Source organism: Euleptes europaea, chromosome 17, assembly GCF_029931775.1.
Source record: "Euleptes europaea isolate rEulEur1 chromosome 17, rEulEur1.hap1, whole genome shotgun sequence".
NCBI classification, from domain to species: Eukaryota; Metazoa; Chordata; class Lepidosauria; order Squamata; family Sphaerodactylidae; genus Euleptes; species Euleptes europaea.
The window spans coordinates 47,160,146-47,182,830 of NC_079328.1; the positions used below are offsets into that span (position 1 = coordinate 47,160,146).

The 22,685-nt window shown below is 46.4% G+C and overlaps 1 protein-coding gene across 1 annotated transcript; it reads right to left on the minus strand.

The window, feature by feature from the left end:
* Positions 1-5,383: 5,383 nt before the first annotated feature.
* COTL1 (coactosin like F-actin binding protein 1) lies at positions 5,384-22,321 on the minus strand. The gene is made up of 4 exons (XM_056862863.1): positions 22,227-22,321; positions 21,485-21,567; positions 8,065-8,222; positions 5,384-5,521 (listed from the first exon to the last, which is right to left on the minus strand). Exons 1-4 carry the CDS (start codon positions 22,301-22,303, stop codon positions 5,411-5,413), a joined length of 429 nt encoding a protein of 142 aa, XP_056718841.1. The 5' UTR covers positions 22,304-22,321; the 3' UTR covers positions 5,384-5,410.
* Between the last annotated feature and the right edge of the window lie 364 nt (positions 22,322-22,685).

A 22,685-nucleotide genomic window follows, 5' to 3' on the forward strand; every position in this document is an offset into this window, starting at 1 on the left:
CTCAGATGCCAGTAGGGATGGAGACTACTGAATCCTTTTATCTGTCAGAAGGTGGGAAGGGTAGGGTTACCAGGTCCCTCTTCGCTACCGGCAGGTTTTGGAGGTGGGGCCTGAAAAGGGTGGGGTTTGGGGAGGGGCAGGACTTCAATGCCATACAGTCCAATTGCCAAAGAGGCCATTTTCTCCAGGTGAATTGATCACTATCGGCTAGAGATCCATTGTAATAGCAGGAGATCTCCAGCTAGTACCTGGAGGCTTGGAGCAACCCAAAACAGCACTATAACACTATAAAGCAAATAAGTGAAATTTATAAAGTGCAAAGTGAATAAATATATACAGCATATACAAAGGGAGTACAAACAGATACAAAATTTACACTAACAATCCAATAAATATGACTTATCAAGAGGATGCCAAAGATCCTAATTCAACAGGTAAGTTCAAGTATTCAACCAATAAAGGTATCATTTGATATTAGAATTTTTTGAGTCTTTCAAATTCTTTTTAGGTTGCAGTTATTGGAACAAAGCCACAGGAAAAAGATGTCAGACGTGTCGTCTAGATCGGGACCACGTTTCGCATATGGCTCTTCGGTGACCTGTATCTGTGTATCACAAATGCATGTATTCAACTAATAAATCAACATTTATAATATACAGCTGCGATCATTTAAGAGCCAAATCCTTTTACTTTTAAATTCCATCCTTATCTTTCCTTGACTATTCCGTCCTTTTGGAGACCTGGATACAAATCTTTGCGGTCCCTATGAGACAACACCTACTAAGGCACTTATACATATATTTATTATTGGTAAGAATATTTATGCTTTCATAGTCTTTTTATTATTAAATAATGTTTTAATGTACATTATAAATGTTGATTTATTAGTTGAATACATGCATTTGTGATACACAGATACAGGTCACCGAAGAAGCCATATGCGAAACGTGGTCCCGATCTAGACGACACGTCTGACATCTTTTTCCTGTGGCTTTGTTCCAATAACTGCAACCTAAAAAGAATTTGAAAGACTCAAAAAATTCTAATATCAAATGATACCTTTATTGGTTGAATACTTGAACTTACCTGTTGAATTAGGATCTTTGGCATCCTCTTGATAAGTCATATTTATTCGATTGTTAGTGTAAATTTTGTATCTGTTTGTACTCCCTTTGTATATGCTGTATATATTTATTCACTTTGCACTTTATAAATTTCACTTATTTGCTTTATAGTGTTATAGTGCTGTTTTGGGTTGCTCCAATTATCCTTACAGCACTGAGCCTTCTTTTTTTGTGGAGTACCTGGAGGCTGGCAATCCTAGGGAGGGGTCTTGCAAAGAATGCAAAGATAAAATGTCTATTGTAATCAGCTTGATTAGAGCAGAGGGGGAAAGCTTGGGGGCAGAAAATTAGCATCAGTGGGGAGATAAGAGCCCTGCCCTGGATGGCCCAGGTTGGCCTGAACTCCTCGGTCCTGGCTTGTACTTGGATGGGAGACAACCAAGGAATACCAGGGTTGTTTTGCAGAGGAATGTAGTGGCAAACTACCTCTCTTGCCTTCAAAACCTTACTGGGTTGCCATAAGGCAGCTGTGAGCATTTTACACACACGGAGATAACAACCCTGTGCCCCTATTTCTCCAGAAGGGAGAGGGTTCCATTGTTCTGAACTTGTGAATGAACTGGAGTTCAGCTATCTCCCATTGTAATCTCTCCAAGAAATGTCTGTGTTTGAGGACTGCATCTCTTAAATCAGCAATGGAATGACCTGGAAGATTAAAATATTAGCCCACTGGTTTTTGAACGTTGTGTTTAATTCTGTGGCACTGTCTATAAAGGTCTATAAAATTATGCATGGTATGGAGAGTCGACAGGGCAAAGCTTTTCTCCCTCTATCATAATATTATAATGCGGGGTCATCTGCTGAAGCTGGAGGGTGAGAGATTCAAAACAGATGAAGTCTTTCTTCACACAACGCATAGTTAAATTGTGGGACTCCATGCCCCAGGGTGTGGTGATGGGTGCCAACTTGGAAGGCTTTAAGAGAGGAATGGACGTGTTCATGGAGGAGAGGGCTATCTGTGGCTACTAGTCAAAATGGATACTAGTCATGATGCATACCTATTATCTCCAGGATCAGAGAAGCATGCCTATTATATTAAGTGCTTTGGAACACAGGCAGGAGAATGCTGCTGCAGTCATCTTGTTTGTGGGCTGATAAGAAAAGTGTGTAGGGGGGGGAGGAGATAGCTATCGACCAATCCCCAAAATCGAAAGGAATGTCTTGGCTACGCATCAGTAGCACGGCTCCAGAGGTGAAGGTGTTCAGTCTTGCGTGAGAAGAACCTGACTGACAGTGTCAACGTGGGAATCCTTTGTTTTCCTTTCCTCCCGGGACTAGCTGCAACTGCTGAGCTGCGCACTACAGCGTAGAGGATGTGAGAAATTATTTACCAGCAGCTTTGCAATTTGATTCACGGCACACGGGAAAGAGGCCTAATAAAACGATAAATACTGTGCAGCGGCTGCCCTCCCGTGTGAACACTTAAGCACCTTTCAGGCTCAGAGTGGGGAAGATTAGAAGCGTCGCCGTGGGGTTCCGAGCAATGCAGTTCACCGACCGTTAATCCGGCTTAATGAGGTCTGGGGTGTAGAAAAAGATATGTGGATCAGAGACAGTCGTCCCATTGGTTGCAAGAAGAAGCCTCAGCTGCCATCCTCAGACATCTTCCAGTTCCTACCCCAGTCAGCCACTTAGAAAAAGATCGGCGGCAGGCAGGAGTCAATCTTCTCAGCCCCTTTCTTGGATGGAGCTCCTTCGGACATCGTATGATGGACAGCTCCTCTTCGTTCAGGATCCCCAAACACAGAATAAGCGGTCTGAATCTGACCCAATCGTTGCTGTTAGAAGCACTTAAATATAGGGTTACCAGGCCCCTCTTCACCACTAGTGGGAGGCTTTTGGGGGTGGAACCTGAGGGGGCGGACTTCAATGCCATAGAGTACAATTGCCAAAGTGGTCATTTTCTCCAGGTGAACTGATTTCTATCAGCTGGAGATCAGTCGTAATAGCAGAAGATCTCCACCTAGTACCTGGAAGTTGGCAACCCTACATAAATACAGAGACACTGGAGTTACCCCTGAAGCTGGAAATTCCTGAGCGCGCTTGATGTCTGGGTGTGAATTAAAGGTCTCATGTGCAAAAAGCTGCTGCTGAAATGTTGTTTTATAAGTGTATTTGTGTTTTTAAAGTAACAGGATTTGAACCAGAGAGACTCAATGGAGCAGTCAAGATTCTCCTGTAATGGCAAGATATAGAGCAACAAACATCTGATGAAGCTGATATGCAAAACCAGGATAAATCGCAAAACCGTATAAATAAATGATAATTTCAGGAGGACAAAAAAGAAACCTTTTTTATTTGATTAGAGATGACTTTCTCCCCAAACTCAAACGAGTACAATGTCCCTCCCCCCAAAAAAACACAAACCCATTGATAATCCTTAATGATGAGCAGGGGAGGGGGGGAATCTGCAAAACACAAAAGTATTCCAGTTGTAAGTAAAAAAAAAAAAAAATCCTGCTATGTTATTTTTTAACTTTGGCCAAGCATCGATTGGCTACAGCCAATTCAAACCCAATTTGCTTCCTGCTTTTGATGTCACAGTTATTTGTTGTTGTTTTTTAAAAAGACATCTCTATAGCTCCAGGATACATCTATGCCTAAAATTTAAACCAGTTTGGAAGTGCTGAAGTTATATGAAGTTATATGAAGCACAGAATTCCTAACTTTCCGAAGGTGCTGGGAATTCTGACAGCACCAGCCTCAACGGAGAACTGCAATTCCCAAAAGCCTGTTTGAGGGACATTGCCACCAAATAGGTTTGAAACTGGTTTAAATTTGCAGTGTAGACATACCCTCTGACTCCACATTTGATTTTTCCAAGTTATTGTTGAAAGGGTGCACTTTTTCATTTGGCTTATATGTATTTCTGTGCAAGCCCCATGGAAACAAAGGGAGTTTACTCAGAGAGGCATTTACTAGAGTGCCGGCAGCGCTATTGGGCCACTGAATTTCTCTGAGGCTCATCTGCGGTCATGATCTCATACTCGACAATATTCAGAACACAAATGCAGAGATTTTTAAAAAACACAAATACAAAATAGCACAATCAAATGATCTCATCGTTTGCTTCCCATCCCGTTTACTGTTGTTATAGCAACTTTAAAAAAAAGACTTTTTTAAAAAAAAAAAAGACAAATTAAAAAAAACCCTTCCTTTAGGAGTGGGAGAATACAAAGCACACAGCCAAGCAATTCCGTTAAGGCAAATTATATTCCTTCCTGTTTCTTTAAGAACTGAAATACAGGTCACTTCCTCTCAAGTAGTCCTTATCATCCCAGCTGGATATCACAGCTTGTGTCCAATTTCTGTGAGAATTGGCCTTTAATTGCAGAACAAAATAATGCACATTCTCAAAAAAAAAAATTTTTTTTAATCCCCCCGAAACATCCACCAAACAGACATCAAAATCCCATACTGGAGTTACCCCAAGTGGAAAGCTATAGGATATTGACCAACAGTTCCACTCTGTGCATAATTATTCCAGTCTAAACCCATTAATTTCCAGGGGCTTAGACTGGATTAACTCTGCAAAGGGAGTGCTCCGTAAGACCCTTATGCAAGTGTGTCTTCAAATTACACGGACCAATGGCTTTAGGCTGGTGTAAATCCAGAGATAGCATTAGCAGCCTCTGGGTGTAGCCAGGGTTGTACTGCTCACGAGTAAGGCCATGCTCCTCTGCCCACTTCCTTGAGAAGAGGCCTCACTGAATTCAGTAGGGGATCGGGTTTGAAGGACTGGGTTTGGAGCGGAGATGTACGGCTGCAATTTGTGCACATTTATTTGGGGGTAAGCCCCCGTGGAACCCAGTGGGATTCGCTTTGTAGTAAAAGCTTGTAAGATCGGGATGCAGCTAACTCTGTGTTCATAATTTCTGGGAGTTCTTCATCATGGGAGGTCACGCACGGACCACCCATGTCCTCTCTATGCCAGAAGGATGAGCAAGAATGGATCTGGCAAGATCACAGCAAACCACGAGAACAGAACTTGGAGAGAACAGGGCAGCTTGTGCCTAAAGAGCCGTGTGACATTTGTGAAAAGAGACGGACAGATTAAAAAATAATGTGAGAAAGAGAGATCAAAAGCCAAAGGAGATGATTCACTGGATGGAATGAGAAGTCAAGGTCCATTTGGGGAGACAGGAAGGGGCTTCGAAGGGCCTTCTCGCGATGCGGAGCCTTCCTCTCACTTGCCTTGGCTTCTCTCTCCGTGTTGATTTGTGAAGAGCTGTTGTGCTTTTCCCCCCCTCCCTTCCTGATCGGGGCCCCAGGAAGCCGCCGCGCGGTCACTCCGCCTGCGCGTCGTAATTCGCACCCCCGGCTTTCTTCAGCTCGCCCTTGATGTAGTCTTCGTCCAGTTCCTTGTGGTCGCTGATCACAAACTCTTTGGCAAAATTCTACAGAACGCAAAAAAGGGGCAAACTGGGTAAAAACAACCTTAGCAAAGAGCCAGCATGGTGTGGTGGTTAAGAGCGGTGGTTTGGAGCGGTGGACTCTAATCTGGAGAACAGGGTTTCATCCCCCACTCCTCCACATGAGCGGCAGAGGCTAATCTGGTGAACTGGGTTGCTTTCCCCACTCCTACACATGAAGCCAGCTGGGTGCCCTTGGGCTAGTCACAGCTCTCTCAGCCCCACCTACCTCACAGGGTGTCTGTTGTGGGGAAGCGAAGGCAATTATAAACCAGTTTGATTCTTCCTTAAGTGGTAGAGAAAGTCGGCATATAAAAACCAACTCATCACTGGGTGAGAATATTGGATTAGGTCTGGGGAGATCTGTATTCAAATCCTTCCTTGGCCATGAAGTGCAGTGGGGGAATTTAAATGTGAAGTCTTGTAGCAGCTAAACGAATAACAGAATTTTAATCCAACATAAACTTCTGGGGTAGGGTTGCCAGGTCCCTCTTCGCCACCGGTGGGAGGTTTTTGGGGCATAGCCTGAGTAGGGCGGGGTTCAGGGGGGGAGGGACTTCAATGCTATAGAGTCCAACTGCCAAAGCGGCCATTTTCTCCAGGGGAACTGATCCCTATTGGCTGGAGATCAGTTGTAATAGCAAGAGATCTCCAGCTAGTACCTGGAGGTTGGCAACCCTGTTCTGGGGCCTGTCAGTTCCCCTCCAGTGGATGGGTTTTGTTTGCAAAATTTGGTTTAAAAAAATTCCTCATGGTACAAACACAAACAGCCTTGTTGACACACAAGAGGGAAAGGGCCAACTATCCACTCCACTCCCAAACAAGTTTCTAGTTCCTTTGAAACCCCAGCCCCAAGGCACACATTTCAAAGACAAGAAACTCTCCTCTGGATTCTCAATCCCCCCTCCTCCTGACCTCAGCAGTACCCTGGGAATGAATTGCAGCTATTGTGTTTATCCCGGAGCCGCTGGGTCCCACAAACAAGCGTGACCATTTATTGAGGGCCAGGAGGCCGGGACGCAGCGCTAACCTGAATCGCTCGGCCACACCATGCCAAGCAAAGTTTGACTAACACCCAGAGCGAGATTCCCTTCTGAAAAGTTCGCTTGGCTGCAAACCTTTGCCACGAGCGCAAGGAGTCAGATTTGCTCACAGAACAGAAATGTAGTCACGGTTGATAACAGTATCTCCCGTTCAAGGACCTTTCTCTGCCCGGGGCCACGGAGAGCAGTTGTTGCCGGACTAGGGTTGCCAACTACCAGGTACTAGCTGGAGATCTCCTGCTATTACAACTGATCTCCAGCTGATAGAGATCAGATCACCTGGAGAAAACGGCAGCTTTGGCAATTGGACTCTATGGCATTGAAATCCCTCCCCAAACCTCACCCTCCTCAGGCTCCTCCCCAAAAACCTCCCGCCACTGGTGAAGAGAGAACTGGCAACCCGGTGCCGGACACACTTTATGTTTCTGAGCTACCATCACTCTGGATAAGGTTACATCCTAGCGTTGCCAGGTCCCTCTTCGCAACCGGCAAGAGGTTTTTGGTGGGAGCCTGGGGAGGGCAGGGTTTGGAGAAGGGAGGGACTTCAGTGCCATAGGGTCCAATTGCCTAAGCAGCCATTTTCTCCAGGTGAACTGATCTGTATCGGCTTGAGATCAATTGTAATAGCGGGAGATCTCCAGCTAGTACCTGGAGGTGGCAATATTATTGCATCCTGCACACGAGAATAAGAAAAGGCGGCAGAAGCAGTTTTACACATACTTAATAATGCACTTTCAACCTACTTCTGGTGCACGTTGTAACTGGATTTTACTACGTGAAACAGCAAAATCCACTTGCAACCAATAGCTGAAGTGCACTGAAAGTAGATTAGGCATGCATTATCCAACATGTGTGAAAGCATGTCTTTTCTGACTGCTGAAGAGATATCGGGAGGGAAAATAGGAAGGGGACAAGATAGCCCAGGACAGCAGCAGTGTTTAGAGAAACTGATTTTGAGTGCCAGAAGAGCCAGTCTGAAAGTGAAAGTTAAAATTGGCTACAAAGGTCACTGCACAGCCAATCCCCTTTGCCTTCAAAAGCACCAAACAGTTTTTTAGGGATTTTGTTTTTTCTAGACACTTGGTAAATTTAGTCCTGGCTGCTTATTACAAGGAAAGAGAACTGAACACATGAACACATGAAGCTGCCTTATACTGAATCAGACCCTCCTGGGTCCATCAAAATCAGTATTGTCTACTCAGACCAGCAGCGGCTCTCCAGGGTCTCAGGCAGAGGTCTTTCACATCACCTACTTGCCTAGTCCCTTTAACTGGAGATGCCAGGGATTGAACCTGGGACCTTCTGCATGCCAAGCAGATGCTCTACCACTGAGCCACAGCCCCTCCCCCAAACTGCAGCTTACTAACTTTAGGAATCACCCTGCATTACACACTACATATCCAGAGGTCTAATGATTTTAAGGCATTTGTCCTCCAAGAACTTCTACAGTCAACATTTCCAGGCAGAACATTCCAAACAACTTACCTGTACTACTTCTTTAACCAAAGTCTTGTCCGTTCCTGTTTTGGCTCTCTGCAGGCCGCTGACGCTTTCCCCGATCCAAGTGATCAGAGCAAACTTGACCCGCTTGCTCATGGCGTCGCCGGTGGTAAATCGGACAAAGCCAAACAATCGGATATCATCTGGATTAAAAGCAGAGAAAAGAACTGGCTGAGAAGCTGGGAAAATGTGCCAATTACACCGCCGAATCCCCCTCGCCCTTGCTCCAGGGAGCTCAGGGTGGTATCTGCCCCATCTGAGTCCACCCACTAACCAAGATCTCCTTCGGAGGCCCTAGTCTGTTTGCTCCTGCTTTCTGAAGTCAGAAGGGCCTTCTCAGACGTGGCACCCTGGCTGTGGCATGCTCCCTACATATGGTCTGTGCTGTCCAATTGCAATTCACTTATGGTGAGCCCAGCAAGGGGCTTTCAAGGCAAGTGAGAAGCAGAGGTGGTTTGCCATTGCCTTCCTATAGAATCATAGAGTTGGAAGGGACCACCAGGGTCATCTAGTCCAACCCCCGGCACAATGCAGGGAATTCACAACTACCTCCACACACACACACACACACACACACACACACAGTGACTCCTACTCCATGCCCAGAAGATGGCCAAGGTGCCCTCCCTCTCATCATCTGCCTAAGGTCATAGAATCAGCATTGCTGACAGATGACCATCTAGCCTCTGCTTAAAGATCTCCAGGGAAGGAGAGCTTACCAAATCCCGAGGACGCCTGTTCCACCGAGGAACCACTCTAACTGTTAGAAAATTCTTCCTAATGTTTAGTCGGAAACTCTTTGGATTTAATTTCAATCCGTTGGTTCTGGCCTGACCTTCTGGGGCAACAGAAAACAACTTGGTACCATCCTCTGCAGTCTTTGTTGTTTGTCCTCCCTGTTTAGCTTCCATGATCTGACAAGATCAGGCTATACCATGCTTATACCATGCTGCCTTTTCTCTCTTCGCACCCCATTGACTGGTGGGAAGTGGCACCTGGCCAAAACATATGTTTTTGCAGGTACTCTGCCAGTCTTCTTTCCAGCCAGCATGGAAACACCCAGCCTACTCTGGGCATCAGCTCTGCAAGCCCCACCCCCCAACAAACATCCAGCACTGCCGCAGTCACACATTTGCTAACACACCTGCTTCAAAACCTGACGCAGGACAGGTACTGGTGCAGGAAAAAACAGAAGACAGAATGTATCAGGCAGAATCCTTTGGAAGAGCCTATAGTGGTAGGTGAGATCCCCAAGGGAGAGGCTCGAAATGAAGCAGAATTCAACATGAGGACTACCGGAGAGTTACAAGCAGGAGATCTCCAGCTACTATCTGGAGGTTGGCAACCCTACTCAGAGAGCAGATTTGAACCCAGGCCTTGCAGCTCCTAGTCTGATGCCGCAAGACCACACAGGCTATTAGAATGGGGGCAAGGGGCCTCCCTCCTTCCTGCCCTCTTTTTGGAGAGGCCGTTAATGGGAGCCAGCCCGTGTTCCCCCCTAAAGCCCAATGCAGCCATCATGGAGGGTTTGCTGACTGCTCTGACAGCCCCTCGTCACCTATATGAACTGTTTCTTTTTGGATTTTCAGATGCTGGGGGGAGGCAAGCATTTGTTCGCTGAGATGCTGCTTTACCACCTCTGTAAACATATTTCTTTCCAAACTCCCCCTCGATCCTTAATGGAAATCTCCCTCCCCTGCCACTCCTCCTTCCAAAAACCTGTCTGTAATTTCTCCAGGGCTTGCAACAAAGTGTTATCAGGTTTTTGTAAATTAAAAAAAAAGCAACTTCGCTTTGAAAGAGGAAACGCTGTCCTTCTGCCCTGCACACACAGCTCCTTTCCTTGCCAGAAAACCGAAAATATTGCTGATGTCTGGAGGAAACAGACAGCTGTTGTGCAGATAACCGCCTGACCGGCAGATGGGATGCAGTCGGCCGGGCACCAGTTGCTCTGACAGCGGGGCGGCCTGCTAGAAAGCGGAAGATGGCTCTTGTCCCTTTAATAGCTGAGCCCCAGGGAGAATTTTAGAAAATGCAGCTTCACTGTTCGCATCAGAGTTCCATCTTTCACTCAACAGCCACGGAAAGTGGAGACTATATGTTTAAATACCAGGGTTGCCTACCTCCAGATACTAGCCTCACAACAACCTAGGGTTGCCATCCTCCGGGTACTAGCTGGAGATCTCCTGCTATTACAACTGATCTCCAGCCGACAGAGATCAGTTCCCCTTGAGAAAATGGCTGCTTTGGCAATTGGACTCTATGGCATTGAAGTCCCTCCCCTCTCCAAACCCCACCCTCCTCAGGCTCCACCCCCAAAATCTCCATTTATTTCCCAACTCGGAGCTGGCAACCCTACCTTAAAGATTAATACGTTTCATGGAAGTTATTCATTTGTGGACTCAAAAGTCTGGGGGCACTTGGAAAGACTCCAGTATTTATAGCTCTATAAGGTGTTAGTCTTTAATATAGCACAAGACCCTTCTTTTCTTTCAGTCTGAAAACTGTAAAAAATGCAAATGTACTTTTCAAAATAAACCCAAATGCACTCCGATAACATTTGTGACTAGCACCGTACATCCATGATCAATAGGGTTTGCCAGCTCCAGGTTGGGGATATAATATCAATATAATATAATATATCATAGAGTCTGCCTTCCAAAGTAGCCATTTCCTCCAGGGGAACTGATCTCTGTCGCCTGGAGGTCAGTTGTAATAGCCGGAGATCTCCCGCCACCACCTTGAGGTTCACAACCCTAGTGATCAATGAGCAATGTTGTTTGGAGTCAGATCTAGACCGTCAGCATGACTGTGTATCATATTTAGCATCTGCAGGTCACTTTTGAGTAATCAAGGCATTTCAGATACATCTTTTTGTTGGAATCATGACAAAACACCCCTAAAAGGGGTGTAGCCTCATCTTCCTCTGTCTGCAACAGGGGAGTAAGAAGAAGACGACAACTTTGCTTTTATATGTGAAGAGGGACCTGGCAACCCTAGTTATAAATTAGACACTTATTCATTTGATCTGGCTCTAACCTTTATACCCTGAGATTACCACCCTCTTCTGCTAGGGTTCCCAGCTCTTGGTTGGGAAATACCTGGATCTCCTACATTAAAAGATAGGGAGCAAGCGTGGTATAGTGGTTAAGAGCTGCAGTTTGGAGTGGTGGAGTCTGATCTAGAGAACCGGGTTTGATTCCCCACTCCTCCACATGAGTGACGGGGGCTAATCTGGTGAACCGGGTTGGTTTCCCCCACTCCTCCACATGAAGCCAGCTGGGTGACCTTGGGCTAGTCACACTCTCTCAGTCCCACCCACCTCACAGGGTGTCTGTTGTGGGGAGGGGACGGGAAGGTGACTGTAAGCCAGTTTGATTCTTCCTTAAGCAGTAAGAGAAAGTCGGCATATAAAAACCAACTCTTCTTCCTCCCCTGTTGCAGACAGAGGAAGATGAGGTGGGAAAACAACAGCTTGCTTAAGGCCACCAAATAAGTGCACACTCCCAGCTTTGTGATCCTATGCAAATAGTTTCAGAGAATAGCCATTTTGGCCTGTAGTAGAACAGTTAGGTTCGAGGCCAGCAGCACCTTAGATTTCCGGGGGAAGAGCTTTCAAGAGTCAGAGCTCCCTTTGTCAGACAAGAAGCTCTGACTCTCAAAAGTTCATACCCCGAAAATCTTGTTGGCCTCTAAGGTGCTGCTGGACTCGAATCAAGCTAATCCTACGCAAAGTTCCTCCACTCTTGGCCCATTCATTTCAGTGGGTTTAGAGTAACTGCCCAGAATTGCGTGACTGATCTCTTAGCCACCAGCTAGTTATTTAAACTAAACCCCTGCCCTGATCCTTATTTGTTTTAAGTATGCAGATAATATTACACCTTGTCTTGCAGTTCCTATTTGCAGAACAAAACCACAAGCGAATGGTGTGTTATAAATTAGACGCTTGATCGTTTTCTCTGGCTCTAACCATTATACTCTGAGATTACCACCCTCTTCTGCTAGGGTTTCCAGCTCCGGGTTGGGAAATACCTGGAGATTTTGAGGGAGGAGCCTTGGTAGGGGAGGGACCTCAACGGGGTATAATGCCACTCTCCAAAGCAGCCATTTTCTCCAGGGGAACTGATCTTGATCGTCTGGAGATCAACTGTAATAGCTAGGGTTGCCAGGTCCCTCTTTGCCACCGGCAGGAGGTTTTTGGGGCGGAGCCTGAGGAAAGGTGGGATTTAGGGAGGGGAGGGACTTCAGTGCCATAGAGTCCAACTGCCAAAGCTGCCACTTCCTCCAGGTGAACTGATCTCTGTCGGCTGGATATCAGTTGTATTAGCAGGAGATCGCCAGCTACTAACTACCTGGAGGTTGGCAACCCTAGTAATAGCAGGAGTTTCTTGCCCTTCCAACAAATGATTCAGGTGCCCAAAGCCCTTGCCTTTCCAGGTACACCTAAAGGGAAGTCTCTCTCTGCTCTTGTAGATAAGAAATTAATGATACAGCCCACACCTGAAAGACACATAACCTGATCAGTGCTGCCAAAGTCCACTTCCTCTCGCTTACTGGGTGGGGCCGTTTTTTAAAGTGATTTCCTGCATAAGCAGATCCAGCCAGCCAGCCCACCAGAGTACTTCTCTGAATAAAATAAAATAGCTTTCCATCGTGATGGCTGATATGTACATTTCCTTCCATGGTTGTCTTGACGTGTGAGTAAACTCCAGACTGCAGAAATAATAGGATTAATAGAAAGCTGGCGCCTTTATACCCACGGTGTCCCAATCAGCAGGGTTGCCAACCTCCATATGAGGTCTGGAGATGTCTAGGGTTGCCAACTTCCAGATAGTGGCAGGAGATCTCCTGCCATTACAACTGATCTCCAGCCGATAGAGATCAAATCACCTGGAGAAAATGGCCACTTTGGCAATTGGACTCTATGGCATTGAAGTCCCTCCCCTCCCCTAAAGCCCTCCCTCATCAGGCTCTGCCCCAAAAACCTCCCACCGGTGGCAAAGAGGGACCTGGCAACCCTAGGAGATGTCCCAGAATTATAACTAGGGTAGCCAGGTCCCTCTTTGCCACTGGCAGGAGGGTTTGGGGGCAGAGCCTGAGGAAGCTGGGGTTTTGGGGAGGAACTTCAATATCATAGAGCCAATTGCCAAAGAGGCCATTTTCTCCAGGTAGGATTGCCAGGTCCCTCTTCACAACCGGCGGGAGGTTTTTGGGGTGGAGCCAGAGGAGGCTGGGGTTTTGGGGGGGGACTTCAGTGCTATAGAGTCCAGTGGCCAAAGCAGCCATTTTCTCCAGGGTAACTGATCTATATCAGCTGGAGATCAGTTGTAATAGCAGGAGATCTCCAGCCACCACCTGGAGGTTGGCAACCCTAATTACAACTGACCCAGACGACCGAGCAGTTCCCCTGCAGAAAATAGCTGCTTTGGAGGGTGGACTCTATGGCATTATTCCTCCCTGAGGTCCCTCCCCTCTCCAAACCCTGCCCTCCCCAGGTTCTACCTCCACATCTCTAGGAATTTCCCAACTTGGAGTTGGCAACTCCCCTGATCAGGCAGTTGCAACTTTGGGGCCTTTTAACCCCAGATGAATCTAGACAGGTTAGCAAGCAACCGATGCATTTCCAGGCTGTGAAAACTGAATCCTGACTATTTTTGCAAATAAAATTTGCTGTTAGCAGCGCAAGAGCAGGCCAGGCCTGGCTTTTCTTCTGGTTAGCTGGTAACCAGAGGTTCATTTTGCTCTGGCGTCTGCAAGCTTCCAGGCCACCCTAAGGGTGGATTTAAAATGTAAACCAACCAACCAACAAACATAGCAGGAACCACCGACTTTGATTTTTGCAGGAAATACAGACTGAATTCCAGATGGCCACGAAGAAGCGGAGGATCGAATGAAATGGAATCTGCCTGACAGGATGGTATAATTTGCAAAGGCGGAGAGAAGGAGGAGGAGGAGGAAGAGGAGGAGGGGTAGAAAATGAGTTGCAGACAGGAATGGGTTGTCAATGAAAAACTCAGCCACAATCATTACCATTCAGACTCATCCTTCTTCCCTCCCGCCCACTCAACAGTCTTACCCTATAAAGTAAACATTAAGGAGAAAGGCTTGGAACAACAGACCTTAGAGGGAGATTAAAATACAAATCATGTTAACCCTTAAATACTATTCCGGCTATAATTCTTTTGCGTTTTGCTGCAGGCTGTAATAGAGCAAAGCAAACTCAAGAGAAAGGTTGCATATAAAAGCTGACTGTCTCATGTCCAGCTTAGGTTTCTTTTTCTAAATCAATATGTGGAATTCAAATTTTCTTGGCCCAGCACCTTTCTCCCTCATCAGCATCTGCCCTTTCTGGTTATAACCAAATGTGGGGACTTCCAAAGAGCAAGTTTTTATCCATCATCACTTCCGATCTCAACATTAAATTATCTACTTTGTGCAATTGTTTATTTGTATAATCGCTTTTAAATTATATTGCCCTCCATCTTTGGGAAAAGTGAGCCTGAAATAGTTCTTGAATAAACGCAAAGCTTATTCAGTCACACGAGACATGCACCACGTGCGGTACTTTGTGAATTTTAAGGGGATAGATCATGAGATTTGTACCATATGGAGATCACGTCACATGCAGGCTCCAAATCAGGGTCTTTAGAGGCCCGCCGCGTTGTGCCTCGATTCAAGGAATCTCAGTCTATTAATCTCATGAGCTTCAGTGCTAACCCTTCTAAATTAATTCAAGGGAATGGGTTTAGAAGGGCATAACTTTGCTTAGGATAAATGTGCATAGGCACCTTATATTTTAATAGTCAAGTGTGACCCAACCTGCAGATACTTACTGTAAATCTGCAGATTGGGGCCAAGTGGACTAAAAACAGATACTTCTGCAAACTTGTGGGCCCACCCCCACCCCCAAGTTTGCAGAAAAATCTGAAAACCTAAAAATATTACATTGGGGGGTGTAAAAGCCCCCCCCCCCCAATAAACAGCATTGTCTACACACACACACAGGCAATGGACCCGCCTTTGTCTTGGAGGTGGTAGTCTTACAGGCCCTACTTGTAAAATCTATTCTTCAGAAGGCAAACAGCATACTTATGTGATCTTTTGCTGGTCTTGGACCGTATTAAACTTATTACTTACTTACGTGATCTCTGAGTCTGTCACAGTTGGAGTGCCACACTAGGGAGCACTTTGTTTGAATCCTCACTGAGCCATGAAGCTCTCTCTCAGTCTAGCCTACTTCACAGGGTGGTTGTAAAAATAAAATGGGAGAGGGGAGAAAAATGCACACCTCCCTGAGCTTCTGGGATGCAGGGTGGGACAAGGTTGTAGTGGAACAGATGATAATAGATATTGGGGAATGTAATTATAATAATTTGAAACCCCAGTAATGTTAGAATTATAGAATTAGAAGGGACCACCAGGGTCATCTAGTCCAACCCCCTGCACAATGCAGGAAATTCACAACTACCTCCCCACCCCCACACAACCAGTAACCCCTACTCCATGCCCAGAAGATGGCCAAGATGCCCTGGAGAGCCACTGTCTAGACGGAAACTCTTTTGATTTAATTTCAACTTGTTGGTTCTTGTTCGACCTTCTGGGGCAACAGAAAACAACTACCAGAAAATATTTTTGTTAGTCTTTAAGGTGCTACTGGACTCTTGCCCTTTTTGACTACAGAAAACAACTCGGCACCCTCCTCCATATGACAGCCATTTAAGTACTTGAAGATGGTTATCATATCCCCTCTCAGTCTTCTCTTCTTCAGGCTAAACATACCCAGCTCCTTCAACCTTTCCTCACAGGACTTGGTTTCCAGACCCCTCACCACCTTTGTTGCCCTCCTATGGACACGTTCCAGCTTGACTACATCTACATACATATGTAACACCTGCTCAACCAGTATGTTTACATACTTGCCAAAGGCACCATAGTCTTTCTGAGCTTTCCCTTCCAAGGCTACCCAGAACATCCCGTTGCTTGGGTGTGAAGTAATATTGGCCATACCTGGTGTAAATTTCCCCAAACCACGGCATGTGTCAGTTTGTGACTCTGGACTATTTTGTTATGAACTTCCCCTGTTTATTTGCAAAGCCCAAGTTGCCCTTGGCTCTCGTTTTTCCATCTGTGAGGGAGCAAATGTGGCCAATGGGAGGTTCCAGCGTGCCTTTAGGTTTAGCATAACAAAGCAGGGAGAGAATTGCTCACCAGGGAGGCAGCAAGATATATGAGGTTTTGTCAGAGACAGATGCATTTGTGAGTGACTTGGCACAATTATGCTCAGCTGGGCCCCCTTTTCCCTGACTACAACTGGTGGGAGGGTGTTCCCCCTTCCTGTAGGGGATCCGTGATGACCAAAACAGCTTGGCGGATGTGAACAAAGGCAAACAGCAGGTCCTTTGGAAGGAGTTGTTCATTTTGGTGCCGTTCACATGCGATTTCTGTGCGGTGGAGCTGAGTGTGGACGAGGATATCCCAGAATTCTCCCTGGCAATGGGTTGTCCCTTCTCTCTTTGGGGTGGTTAGAACATAAGAAAGGCCCTGCTGGATCAGACCAAGGCCCATCAAGTCCAGCAGTCTGTTCACACAGTGGCCGACCAGGTGCCTCTAGGAAGCCCACAAACAAGACGACTGCAGCAGCATTTATCCTGCCTGTGTCTACAGCACCTCATATAATAGGCTTGCTCCCCTGAACCTGGAGAGAATAGGTATGTATCATGACTTGCATCCATTTTTACCAGTAGCTGTGGACAGCCCTCTCCTCCATGAACATGTCCACTCCTCTCTTAAAGCCTTCCAAGTTGGCAGCCATCACCACATTTTGAGGGAGAGAGTTCCACCATTTAACTATGCCTTGTGTGAAGAAATACTTCCTTTTATCAGTTTTGAATCTCTCGCCCTCCAGCTTCAGCAGATGACCCCGCATTCTGGTATTGTGAGAGAGGGGGAGTTAAGAGTGGGCACTAAAGAGAATGAAGTGACCCCTGTCCTTCTACTACTGATGACCAAAGAGCCTTGAAGGAAGGGATGCCTCTACTTCTATCATAGTCTGGAGAGCACAAAATCTGGGGGTGGTGGGGAATGCCTTAAGAAGTGACTCAGTTCAGAGGGGGGCTGGTGAAGCAGTTTGCTAAGATCCACCATAATTGTAAGGGGAGGGGAGCAGCAAGCCTACCCTTGCTAGAAACCACTGTGAAGTTTCTGCGGAGGTAGATCTGTCATCCCTATTCAAGCCCGGGTTTGCTGATTGGCTAGCTCTTCCCTTTGTGGAGGATTCCTGACGGTGTGGGAGTTACTATCTAGTCAGCAAGCAAGCATTTGCACAGGCCCAACAGAGCCACGTTGGCCAAATTAGCAGCACAACAGTGGATACTTCTGGCTCTCTGCTTGACCGGGACATGTTTAGCTTGAAGAGGAGAAGACTGAGAGGGGATATGATAACCATCTTCAAGTACTTGGAACTCTATGATTCTATGTATGAGTGGTATCTGTTCCCATCTGAGTCCACTCACTAGGCAAGGTCTCCTTCAGAGGCCATGGTCAGTTTGCTCCTACTTGCTGAAGGAAAAAGGACCTTCTCAGGGGTGGCATCCTGAGTGTGGGATGCCCTCCCTGCATCCCGTTATGCACAAACATATATGCTGTCAAGTTGCAACTGACCTATGGCAACCCCAGAAAGGGGCTTTCAAGGCAAGTAAGAAGCAGAAAGCTGGACATTGAAGAAAGCTGATAGGAAAAAAGTAGATTCCTTTGAAATGTGGTGTTGGAGGAGAGTGTTACGGATTCCATGGACTGCCAAAAGAACAAATCAGTGGGTTATAGATCAAATCAGGCCTGAACTGACCCTAGAAGCTAAAATGACTAAACTGAGGCTATCGTATTTTGGTCACGTCATGAGACGACAAGAGTCACTGGAAAAGACAGTCATGCTAGGAAAAGTTGAGGGCAGCAGGAAAAGAGGAAGACCCAACAAGAGATGGATTATAAAGGAAGCCACAGCCCTCAATTTGCAAGATCTGAGCAAGGCTGTCAAAGGCAGGATATTTTGGAGGACGTTGATTCATAGGGTTGCCATGAGTCGGAAGCGACTTGACGGCACTTAACACACACACACACACACAAGAAGCAGAGTTGGTTTGCCATCACCTTCCTCTGCAGAGTCTTCCTCGGAGGTCTCCCTCCCAAGTACTGCCTTAGAGATTGGGCTATACCACGCTGCCTTCCCTCCTTGAGCAGGTAGTTATGGGGTTGCAAAAGCGAGCATATAGTGTATGATAGCCCTGTTGTAACAGCATTCTTGTCCCCCATTTCATTCTTCTTCCTCCACTTCACACTGCCCTACTGCCTGCCCTATGAGGAGTGGCTAAAACACTTAGGGCTGTTTGGCTTAGAAAGAAAGTGCTTAAGGGGAGACATGATAGAGGTCTATATAATTATGCATGGTATGAAGAGAGTGAACAGGAAGCTTTTCTTCCTCTCTCATAATATCAGAATGCGGGTTCATCTGCTGAAGCTGGACGGTGAGAGATTCAAAACAGACAAAAGGAAGTATTTCTTCACTCAGCGCATAGTTAAATGGTGGAACTCCCTGCCCCAGGATGTGGAGATAGTTGCCAACTTAGAAGGCTTTAAGAGGGGAGTGGACATGTTCATGGAGGAGAGGGCTATTCATGGCTACTAGTTAAAATGGATACTAGTCATGATGCATACCTATTATCTCCAGGATCAGATGAGCAGGCCTATTACGGTATATTAGGTGCTTTGGAACGCAGGCAGGATAATGCTGATGCAGTTGTCATGTTTGTGGGCTTCCTAGAGACACCTGGTTGGCCACTGTGTGAACAGACTACTGGACTTGATGGGCCTTGGTCTGATCCAGCCTGGCTTTTCTTATGTTCACAGCCAAATCAGTTTTCTCTCAGCCCAAGGGAAACTTGGTCCAGTTCTCCTTGAACACTCCATACCAGATTCAATTTTTTTTAAAAGGTACTTTCCAACTCCAGGAGAATATGAGTAACACAAAGAAAAAAGGTGCTTCCCAGCTCCAGGAGAATAGGACTAACACAAAAGTTTCTGAACTGAAACTACTACATTTCTGCTTCCCTGTCCACTCTTTGTGGCTGTGATTCTTCCCATTTTGTAGATGGGAGACAGAAGGAGAGGCCTATTCTTAATGCCGCCTGGAATGACATTGATCTTCAGCCTGATGCCAGAGGTCAGATGCACATCAGTTTCACCACCCTGACCAAACAAATGCCAAATCTTACTTGCCAGCTGCTTACCCAAAGCTCTTGGGTGGGAAACTGACCAGCCATGAGGCTTAACTTTCAAAGGACACACACACACTTCAAATAAAGCAAAACCGAGAACGGCTCCGACCCAGATCACCTTGCCCGGCATTTCTCAGCTCCAATATTCCAGCCATCTACAACAGATGTAGGTTTCATTTTCACACTGTCATCTTGAACCATGGTACACTCACAGAGCTCTGGGAATGCACAAATACATACTCTTTGAGCTTCAAGCAGAATGAATGGGAAGAGAACAAACTGAGTTCTGAAAGCTCATTGAATCCAAGCCATCCACAAAAGATTGTGGCTCTTTTATATTGGATTAAAAATATATATTTTTTCCTACTCATGGCAACCCTATAGGGTTTTAATGACAAGAGGCATTCAAGGATGGTTTGCCACCCCCTGCCTTGGTGTCATGACTCTGGTATTCCTTGATGGTCTCCCATCCAAATACTGACCAGGTCAACCCTGCTTAGCTTCCGAGATCTAACAATATCAGGCTAGCCTGGGCTACCCAGGCTAGGGTGTTTTATATAGGATAACTAGATGAAAATGTCAACCCAGTGTGCCTTAGCAGTGAAAAAGGCAAATTCTGTGGTGGAGATTATTAGGAAAGGGAAATAGAACAGTCAATATTATAGGGCCCTTGTATAGATCTACAATGCGGCCTCATTTGGAATACTGTGTTCAGTTCTGGTCACCATATCTCAATAAGGACATTGCAGAGACGGAAACAGTACAGAAAAGGGCAACCAAGATGATTGAGAAAGCCTTCCCTATGAGGAAAGGCTGAAGAGTCTGGGACTTTTCAATTTAGGAAAAAGATGACTAAGGGGGGGGGCGGGGATGATAGAGATTTATAAAATTACATAAGGTGTAAAGAGAGCAAACAGAGAAAACTTTCCCCCCTCTCCCAAAATACTAGAACTCAAGGGCATCCAATGATGGGCAGTAGATTCAGGACAAACAAAAGGAAATACTTCAGTACACATCGAGTGATTAAAATGTGGAATTTGCTGCCAGAGGATGTAGTGATGGCCACAAGCATAGACAGCTTTAAAAGGGGATTAGACAGATACATGGAAGAGAGGCCCACCAATGGCTACTAGCGATGGTAGTGGAAGGGAAACTCCAATTTTGGGGGTAATAAACCTCTGTATCCCAGTGCCAGGAGGCAACATCAGGGGAAGGCCTCAGCCTCTGTACCCTGTTCTTGGACCTTCAGAGGGACTGGTTGGCCACTGTGCGAGACAGGATGGTGGACTAGAGACACCACAGGTGTGATCCAGCAGGGCTCTTCTGATGTTGTGTGTGTGTGTGTGTGTGTGTAAAATGTCATCAGGTCACAGCTGACTTATGGTAACCCCATAGGATTTTCAAGGCAAGAGACTTGTAGAGGAGGGGCTGTTGCTCAGTGGTAGAGCATATGCTTGGCATGCAGAAGGTCCCAGGTTCGGTCCCCGGCGGGATCTCCAGTTAAAGGGACTAGGCGAGTAGGTGATGTGAAAAACCTCTGCCAGAGATACAGGAGAGCCGCTGCCAGTCTGAGTAGACAATACTGACTTTGATGGACCGAGGGTCTGATTCAGTATAAGGCAGCCTCATGTGTTCATGTGTGTTCAGAGGTGGTTTTGCCATCACCTTCCTCTGCATAGTTACCCTAGAATTTTTTGGTGCTCTCCCATCCAAATATTTATGTAGGTATATTGTTAAAAAAAAATCAGCTAATTTGTATTACCTAATATGTTTCACTTACTAGAAGAAAACTCACCATGTATTGTTTTAAGCAGTGTTCCAAGAGAAAGAAATACAGACAATTCATTTTAAGTTTTTTTTTTTTTTTAAAAACATCCTTCCCCAGGGAAATGCAGGGGAGAGACAAAAGAAGGATTAACGGGGTGAGATCATTGCATGGGGCTGCTGACACAGAGGGTGAGGTCATTAACCCCCTCCCCCATTATTCAAACTGTCCAGGAGGAAACGTTTTTTTTTGGGGGGGGGCAATAAAAGCCATTTGCAGACAGACACCGTCCTGTCATTGGCGACTTCCCCCCCCAACTGAGAGGGGGTGTCGGTGACGTCACACCCCAAAGGAAGTAAACTGATCTGACCTGTGCATTGCCGTGTAAACTCCTCGTAGTCGACTCCACTGTGGCCAGGAACTATCGTGGTCCCCTCATACTTGAACGTCACCCTTGGAGAAGCGGAGAAGAAGGGCAGGTCAAGGATTTGAAATTGACACACAAGGGTGAAATGGACATTTAAAAGGCACTCTTGATGCCCACGCCTGGTGCTTTGAGGGTGACACCGGGGCTTTGGTTGGAGCTGGTCAATTCAAAGCGCTACCAACTTCCAGCTTTTCCCCATTAGACTTAAAAAAGGCCTAAAGGACTGCTTGAGGTGGGGGAGGGGCACCGAACAGAACTCTTTCCCCCCTGCCCCCCCTCCAGTGCAATTGAGAGCCAGCGTGGTGTCCTGGATAGAGTTTCTGGGACACCAACGTTCAAATCTCCTCTGTGCCCTGAAAGCTCGCTGGGTGACCTTGGGCCGGTCGCACGCTTTCAGCTGACCCTACCTCACGGGGTTGTTGTGAGAATAAAAATGGAGGAGAGGGGAACAATGCAAGCCGCTTTGGGAGCCCATTGGAGAGAAGGGGGGGGATAAATGAAGTTAATAAAGCAAACAAATAAATAAAATTGTTCCTATGGGTGAGAATGCGGGCATGCTGACCATTCATCCACCCGCTTCTCAACTACCAGATGAGGTAATGCTGGGGTTTAAAGTATAGAGGATGCTTCTCCGCTCATATATATATATATATTTTTAAAAACTCATGTCTAAATCGGATTTTACCAGGTCACGTCTGTGCTGTCGTCCCGGACGAGGTTATACGCTTCCCTGCACGCCTCTTTGTCGATTTTCGTGGCCATTTCTTTGCTGGTGGGAGGGGAGGGGTGCGAGGTTCAAGGAAGGGGGCGAAGAAGGAGAAGAAAAGTGCGATCCGGATGAACGGAAGCGGCGCTCCCTCCTCCCACTGGCGCAGGCGGCTCTCCCTGTCTCATCCAGTCAAGGGAAGCTTTTTTCTCTCCTGTGGATTCTCTGATCTGTATGCAAGAGCCGCTGGAGGTGGATTCTCTGGTCTGAATGCAAGATCCGCTGGAGGTGGATTCTCTGGTCTGAATGCAAGAGCGGCTGGAGGTGGATTCTCTGGTCTGAATGCAAGAGCGGCTGGAGGTGGATGCTCTGATCTGAATGCAAGAGCGGCTGGAGGTGGATGCTCTGATCTGAATGCAAGAGCCGCTGGAGATGGAT